The sequence below is a fragment of the Oreochromis niloticus genome, linkage group LG5, assembly GCF_001858045.2.
Source record: "Oreochromis niloticus isolate F11D_XX linkage group LG5, O_niloticus_UMD_NMBU, whole genome shotgun sequence".
In the NCBI taxonomy this organism is placed as follows: domain Eukaryota; kingdom Metazoa; phylum Chordata; class Actinopteri; order Cichliformes; family Cichlidae; genus Oreochromis; species Oreochromis niloticus.
The window spans coordinates 3,085,383-3,094,138 of record NC_031970.2 but is presented as its reverse complement, the minus strand read 5'-3'; the positions used below and the strand labels follow the sequence as shown (position 1 = coordinate 3,094,138).

The window sequence follows — 8,756 nt, the reverse complement described above, 5'->3', positions numbered from 1 at the left end:
TTCATTAAAGTGTTTCCTGGCAAAGCAGAGCGTGTGTGTCAAACCTCCCTAAAACATCAGACTACAGTATTTCTACTGTATTCCTGTGTGTGTGTTTCAGCTTACACACACACACACAGGAAGGTGATCTGTTTGAAAGTTTGCATGTATGTGCTGCTAACAGCTGTGAAAAAATACTGCAGGCCTAAGCAAAAGTACGACTGTGTAGTATGTAAAAATACCGTGTCCTCCTTTAAGCAAAGGGACACATTTTCTCACTAAAATTTAGAAGATCTGTTTATTTCCAGACCCATATTTTTTATTCTTGACCTCTAATAAACTCACTTTCCTTGGATTGGCCAACTTCAGTGAGCCTGCTGAGGGGCAGCACCCAGCAGTACAAGTGTGCGGTAGTTTCAGGAAATGAAGCTATACTGGACTCAGTTACATGATGCAAAAATGTGCAGAGCTTTTGGATTATTAAAGAGAAACAGGTACCTGATTACACAGCAGCATTTCACACATTCATTCATTCATTCTCTCACATGCCCAGTCCTTCCTCTGGACACTCACGGCCACCCCCTCCTGTGCTGACTGGTTTTCACCTGCAAATAAGTGTACGCGCCTCTGCAATGCTAACTCGCCTTGAGCCATTCTCTTGTTTTCCTGCCCAGTAACTCCTCTCTCCTCTGTTACAGAAGTTCCCGTTCCGTGCCCTCCTCGTGTTCCCCGTCCTCGACCCTCTACGGCTCCTGTTTACATTTTTAATTTAAACCCATGTTCTAGTCTGAGTCTTGCTTCTTTCTGTAAATAAACCTTGTAAATATTTTGTGTGTTTTTTGAGTCTGCTTTTGGGTCCAAACCACACTCGAGCCTCAAGTCCGTGACAAGAGCAGAGAATAATAAAACAAGAATTTAAAATAAACTGATAAATAAAGCATAAAACCCAGGACCATGACATTTATACCTCCACTCTGAAAAGCAAATTCAGTATCACATCTGCCACATATGCCAGGTGAATTCTATGAAGTAGAACAACAGAATGAAGCAGGAATACTACACTGAAATTACTCAAATCAATAAAAGAGCAGCTCATGAGTACATGTGCTGATCTTTGGGACGGTTTTTATTTTTCACATGTTAAGAATCTGTTTAAAGAAGGCTGAGATTAAATATTAGAGTGTACGAGTACCGCATGGCATCGGATGTCTGTCTGGCTCAGAAACACCACAGTTTAGGCCAAAATACATTTTCATGTTTTCAAAACTTTATTCACAACACGTTACCTTTCACATGTCAAACAGGTCAGCCGTGCAGGAATGAGGAGAATTAGCATCAGATTGTAGAGTCCATTGAACATTTTTTCATTTCCGAATTCTAAAAAGGAACTTTTCAGAAGTTTGTCTTGGCCTTGGCTTTATTACGATGCTTTTCATGTACGGGAGACAATGCCAGCTGTTGATTAGAGTGGAATAACCAGAATGGTAAAAGCAGAGCGGGGACCTGGACTTCCTGCTGGATTGAGGTGAAAGTCATGAACAAAACGTAGCTTGTCATCAAGCGAGATCGGCGCTGGTCTCACATAAAGCAGAGAATGTCTTCTGGGCCAGAGGTAGTGAAAGGCCTGGCTTCTGATCTCGTGATGTTGCACTCATTCATTACCACTTACATCATGAGAGTCGTGACATTTTTCCAGCTCCTGCAAACATCATCAGCAGAAAGGATCGAGTGCTACTTTCTGCACGGCAATAAATTCAGAAGCCTTGCCAAGTGACGATCTTTGGGTCAGATGTTTTACTTCTGTTCTCAGCTCTCCAGAAAACTGCTGCTGAACAGACACAAGAGTGAAAAATTATAGTTGTAAATCAGCTTTTCCTTCACTGAAGTAATCTGCAATCAGATAGAAAGTGAAGAGTCTGATTTATCCACAACAGAGACTTCGATAGAGTTCTACAATAACGTGCCCCAAACCAGTCAAACAAACATCAATGTGACGGTAAAAACGGAAAATAACAGAAACAGGATATGGGAAACTTACTTGGCATGACTTTAAAGTTTGGGGCCTTTCTCTTCAGCTAACACTGTGGCCTGCACTGCACCCACTCAGGTTTCTCTTCTGCAGAGCTGTGATTTTGACCATGGATGAGCATGAAATGCGTTCGCTCCTTGTTCCGGCACTTTGTTTTCTTCTGTTTAGTTTCTTCAGAACTTCTGCTGTATCCCGAGGATCTTGAGCCCAAAACTTCTTTCCATATTCACTGTTTACAAATACATAAAAAGCTCATTAAAAACTAACCTGGTGTTATAGAATGAATACATGTGCCCAAAGTGCATTTTGGGAAATCTGTTTCTTTGTTTGCTTTCCACTGTCTGTTCCGTGTTCTGCTTACCAAGCATGAAATGGTAAATGGCCTGTATTTATATAGCGCCTTTCTGGTCCCTAAAGACCCCAAAGCACTTTACATATCTAGTCATTCACCCATTCACGCACACATTCACACACTGGTGATGGCAAGCTACGTTGTAGCCACAGCCACCCTGGGGTGCATTGACAGAGGCGAGGCTGCCGGACACTGGCGCCACCGGGCCCTCTGACCACCACCAGTAGGCAACGGGTGAAGTGTCTTGCCCAAGGACACAACAACCGAGACTGTCCAAGCTGGGGCTCGAACCGGTAACCTTCCGATTACAAGGCGAACTCCCAACTCTTGAGCCACGATCGCCCCGTGAAAGGCTCAGTCATACTACCCTTTCTTTTTGAGTCTCACCCTGTGGTACTGCCTCTAGTATAACCTCTTATACTTGGTTGGTAGGATGTTACCAGGCTGCAATGTCAGCTCGTTTTCTCAGTGAATAATAAGAACTGCAGGATTCATGGGGCTTCAGCCCAACCATCACGCTTTAAAGAGAATCATTTTATTTATATAAATGAGTAATAGACAAACAAAGAAAACAGAGAAAAGCCCAACAATCATATGAACCCTGTTGAGCAAGCGCTTTGGCAACAGTGGGAAGGAAGAAATCTCCAGGCTTGGGGCTACCATCCTGTGATTGGTTGGGGGCGCGGGGAGGAAGACATGCTGTGGAAGAGAGCCAGAGGTGATTCTACCTTAGAAACATGGACGGGTAGAAATGGAGGCTGCTGGGCCGGGTGTGCACAGACTCAGCTTTAACATCACTGCCTTTGCTGTCTTGGTGTTAGCGTGCTGTCTGTGCAGATGCTCACACAGAGCTAAAGTTGTGTTAGCAGCTTTTAGTTGTTTCTGCTCTGGATGCAGTTTGGACTTTACCATCGCGCTCTCATCCTTTTGTTCAATAAGAATAAAAGTAATGTCCATATTCACGTAGACCGCGCCACTGGTTTCCTCCAGCACACGAACTGAAATCAGCTGAGTGAGTGCAGGAGGAACCGATGAGTGGGATCCATAGGCAAGCAGATCGACAATTCCAAGGAACTGAACTGCTGGGATCCGGTTCTCTATAACAACCAGTTCTTGATTCCCATCCCTACCTAATAATTAGCTCAGACAGCTGGGTCATGTGATGGCTTTTCAAGTAATGATTAAGGCCACCTTGTGATTAATGACATACATCAAACAATAATAAACATTATTTCATGTTGAAACTTCAAAATGTCTTCAGTTGTCCAGATTAGACAATTCTGCCCTCTGAGGATGATTCCCGATAACCGCAGCTCTGATAATTCCCATGAGCCTCAGTTGTACAAATGTTGGCATGGTTACATCCCAAAGGAATATGGCGAACATCAGCATGTTAGCTTTATCACATGCAGATGTTAGTCTTCAGTCCAAAGCTGCTCTGTAATGGAGTACAGCTTTACAGCGCTAACAGCACGAGCCACAGTGACAGTCAGAGCTCAGTGATATGCTGTGGTGTCTCTTTATGCCCCCAAAACTGTGTGGGGACAGTTTATGACGTGTCTATTATTATATTTCCACTGTAGTGTCAGTACACCATTAGAGCTTATGCCGAGTCAGGCTACACACACGATAGTTTGTTTACAAGTTGACTTCTTCTTTATTGCTAACCAGATGTAACACACACACATGACTGGGCGTGGTGCCCCCTACTGGCGATAGCTTGCATAGCACACAATAACTCTTGGTCCATACATAACATCTCCTCCCCACTAAGCTATGCGACCGTGGCACCACCCACAGAAACATTTCCCATAACCAAAGTAGTATCTTTTTTTTTTTTTATTACAACATTCATGAAAACTGGAACTAATGTTTCTTTCTGTATGAATTTCTTTGTATTTGAGAACAATATCTCTGAACACCAACATTCTCACTGAACTACTTAATACGCTCACCCATCACGATAACGAACGGGTGGCTTAGTGACTCTCACTGGGTAACGTCTTACAGACTCTGTAACCTGCGTACAGTCAGTCGGTGATGGTTTAAGAGACTGGAGTGTTTCTGGAGGTGAGGTGGTCCCCAGAACCTGTTCAACAGTCTCTTCCTGCAGAGATGTACAAGGGTGAAGCATGGTGTCACTACCACTCTGGGCTGGTGACATCTGAGAGCTTGTCGGAGGATCCACTGTGACCTGCTGAGATACTGACTCGGGTCGCGTCAGCATCTGATCTACATGACGTTTCCACACTCCTTGGGCTCCCACATTCACCTTGTATGACACTGGCCCAGTCTTCTCCAGTACGACACCGTGCGTCCACTTGTCCTCTCCCTTCCTATAATCACGCACCAGGACAGGTTCGCCCAGAGTGAACCGTCTGTCCCTGGAGTGTTGCTGTCGGCATTGTTGTTGAGCATCTTGTGCCCGACGCACTGCTCCGGCCACACTGGGCTTCAGAAAATCCAGTCGAGAGCGCAGCTTGCGTCCAATGAACAATATGGCTGGCGTTTCTCTAGTTGTTGCATGGGGAGTGTTGCGATATGTCAAAAGGAACGTGTCAAGGCGTTGTTGCACAGGTGCTGTACCCCTGGAAGCTTTCAGTGCATGCTTGAATGTCTGCACAAAACGCTCAGCCAAACCATTAGTGGCAGGATGGTATGGCGCGGAGCGGATGTGTTTAACTCCATTAGCTTTCAGGAACACCCTGAATTCCTCAGAACAGAACTGCGGTCCGTTATCACTCACCAGGACGTGAGGAATGCCATGGCGACCAAAAAGACCCCGCAGCACTTGTATGGTTTTACCAGCTGTGGTGCTATCCATAATATGCACTTCAGGCCACTTGGAATGTGCATCTACCACCACCAGGTACATGTGACCTTCAAATGGACCTGCAAAATCCACATGGATCCGTTCCCACGGACAGGAAGGCCACAGCCAAGGGTGCAAAGGTGCTAACCCAGGCTCTTTTTGCACACGCTGACAAGAGTGGCAGGCTTTAGCTTGAAGCTCAATTTGAGAATCAATCCCAGGCCACCAAACATAGCTGCGAGCTAAGCTCTTCATCCTCACCATCCCTGGATGTGCAGTGTGGAGCTCTTTCAGGACATGAGAGCGCAGTTTAGGTGGCACAACCACCCTCACGCCCCACATGAGGCATCCCTGCTGTATTGCGAGTTCATGTCTGCGAATCAGATAGGGTGACAGCTCTCGATCTGTGTCCTTTGCTGCTGGAAAACGTCCAGTTGTTACCATTTCCAGGACACGAGACAATGTGACATCAGACAAGGTGTCACGTCTGATCTCAGCAACACTGACTGGTAATGTGTCCAGTTGAGATGCGTAGAATACCTCCACCGCTCCCTGTTTCTCTTTCTGTGCAAGGGGCAGCGGTAAACGTGACAGTCCGTCCGCATTGGCGTGATGTGCCCCCTTCCGATACTGCAAGGTGTAATTATGTGCTGACAGAAGGAGCGCCCAACGCTGCATTCGTGCAGCTGCCATTGATGGTGTACCTTTCACTGGACTCAGGATGGAGGTCAGTGGCCGATGATCAGTGAGCAAGGTGAACTTGTTACCATGGAGATACTGGTGAAACTTGCGCACCCCAAAAACAATTGCCAACGCCTCCCTCTCAATCTGAGCATAGTTTCGTTCTGCTTTACTGAGAGTTCGTGAAGCATAAGCAATTGGCCGTTCTTGGCCATCAGGCATGACATGTGAGAGCACGGCTCCAACTCCATATGGTGAAGCGTCACATGCCAAACGGAGAGGCAGTTCAGGATTGTAGTGGGTGAGTATTTCTGGTGAGGCCAGACGTTCTTTAGCTTTCTGGAAAGCTGACTCACAGGTTGGTGTCCACTGCCATTTCTTCTCTTTACTGAGTAGCTCATTCAGCGGCTTCAGGACCGTAGCTAAATCAGGTATGAAACGTCCATAATAGTTAAGCATTCCCAGAAAGGAACGCAATTGGCTGACATCAGCTGGTGCTGGAGCTTCCATAACGGCACGCACCTTTTCCGGTGATTTGTGTAACCCTGCCGCATCAATTATGTGGCCCAGGTATTCCACTGATTCCTGGAAAAACAGGCACTTCTCCTGTTTGAGATGCAGGCCATAGTCCTCCAGCCTGCTCAACACTGCCTCAAGGGTTCTCAGGTGTGTCTGTTTGTCAGGACCACTGACGAGGATGTCATCCAGATAACAATGGGTGTATGGCAGGCCGAGAAGCACTTGATCCATAGCCTTCTGAAACAATGCAGGTGACGACGCCACTCCAAAAGGTAAGCGATTGAAACGGAACAACCCTTTTTGAGTCGAAATAGTCAGCAGCTTCTTAGACTCCTCTTCTACCTCCATCTGTAGGTAGGCATTTGCTAAGTCTAGCTTACTGAAATGCTGACCTCCTGCTAGAGAAGCAAACAGGTCCTCAATGCGTGGAAGTGGGTACTTATCCACACAGAGCTGCGAATTTAGAGTGACTTTGAAATCACCGCAGAGTCTCACTGAGCCATCCTTCTTGTTGACAGGGACCACGGGCGTAGCCCAATCACTATGCTCCACTGGTGTGATCACCCCAAGCTCAGTCAGGCGTTTCAGTTCCGCCTCCACCCGAGGGCGGAGAGCATAAGGCACGTTACGTGGTGGACAGAATTTGGGGACACTATCAGGCCTAAGAGTCAATCTGGCTTTAATTCCCTTCATTGTGCCCAGCTCCTTAGAGAAAACGGCTGAGTGTTTCTTTAACACAGCCTCCAGGTTGTCATTCCCGCTCTGCTCTCTGGCATGAATCATCTTTAAGTCTTTCCAGTTCAGCTTGATAACTCTCAGCCACTCCCTACCAAACAGTGGTGGAGCATCCACCTTTACCACGTACAAGGGTAGTGTAGCACGCTGCTTATTCAGCTCAACTTGCACCTTGATGACCCCTTCTGGTGCCAGCGGCTCCCCAGTGTATGTTTTCAGCATAATGTCAGTGGGTTGCAGCGGCAACTGACTCAGCATACTTTTGTACTGTTCCCATGGGATCAAAGACACAGCTGCCCCTGTATCCAGCTCCATCTCCATTTTCTTCCCATTAACTACAGGCATTAGGGAGATACGTGAATATTTCTCTTTTCGAGACAAAGAATACAGCTCCAACTCACTATCAGTGTCAGGTCTGGTTCCTTCACTTCCACTTTCCTCTGCAGCAACATGATGAATTCTCCTCTTTTTGTCCTTTGCTCTGTTTTTAACTGCATAGCCTTTCAGCTCAGGTTTTCCCTCTTTCGCTTTCCTGTTCCAATCTTGGCTGCTTCTGGTTCTACCTTTACACATGCGTTTCGTGTGGCCCTTCCTCCCACACTGGTGACAGTCACGGTCCTTGTACCAGCAGTCATCATCAGTATGATTCATTTTCCCACAGCGGCAGCACTTATCACCTTTTTGTGACAGCACCGCATTCACTTTAAGGGAACCACTTAACTGCTGCACTTCACGTGTTGCTGTCTCTGCCGACACGGCATAATCAACTGCTTTGCGAAACGTGAGATCCTTTTCAGTCAAAAGACGCTTCTGCACAGTTTCACACTTTAATCCACACACAAATCTGTCGCGTAGAGCATCTTCCAGATACACACCAAACTCGCAATGTTCTGACAGTCTTTTCAGCACCGCCACATACTGTGCCACCGTTTCTTCTTCCCCCTGATTCCTCTTGTGGAACCGGAACCTCTCAGCTATTACCAGCGGTTTGGGAGCAAAATGAGCTTGCAAAACACCCACAATATTGTCATACTGCATTGTCCCAGGCTTGCTTGGAGCCACCAGATTACGCAGAAGACCGTACGTCTTGGGACCCATCACACTCAGCAGCACCGGGACCCGTTTCTCAGGCTGAATGTCATTAGCAAGGATGTAATGCTCAAAACGTTCAATATACGTTGCCCATTGCTCACCAGCATCATCAAAGGGGTCCATCTGCCCAATCATTCCAGCCATGATGTATCCGCTGTCCACAGCCAACACTGTCGTTTCTGACTCGTCGGAGAAAAAGCAGCTAGCAGCTAGCTCCGATGCTAATTCGCCACGCGATCGTCCGTTTTCCGTCCAAACTCGGCCACGCAGTCAGTACATTCTCAGTAGACGGCCAAGTCTTCTAGACATCCCATCCTCGTCGCCAATTTATATTATATTTCCACTGTAGTGTCAGTACACCATTAGAGCTTATGCCGAGTCAGGCTACACACACGATAGTTTGTTTACAAGTTGACTTCTTCTTTATTGCTAACCAGATGTAACACACACACATGACTGGGCGTGGTGCCCCCTACTGGCGATGGCTTGCATAGCACACAATAACTCTTGGTCCATACATAACATCTATGACTGAAGACGCCATGGTTGTGGGTGTT

General features: G+C 46.7%; 1 protein-coding gene across 1 annotated transcript; it reads right to left on the bottom strand.

Moving 5' to 3' along the window:
- Window positions 1–4,188: 4,188 nt before the first annotated feature.
- Window positions 4,189–7,392, bottom strand: LOC109201206 (uncharacterized protein K02A2.6-like). Its single transcript, XM_019356800.2, has one exon. It carries the CDS (start codon window positions 7,363–7,365, stop codon window positions 4,312–4,314), a length of 3,054 nt encoding a protein of 1,017 aa, XP_019212345.1. The 5' UTR covers window positions 7,366–7,392; the 3' UTR covers window positions 4,189–4,311.
- Window positions 7,393–8,756: the final 1,364 nt, after the last annotated feature.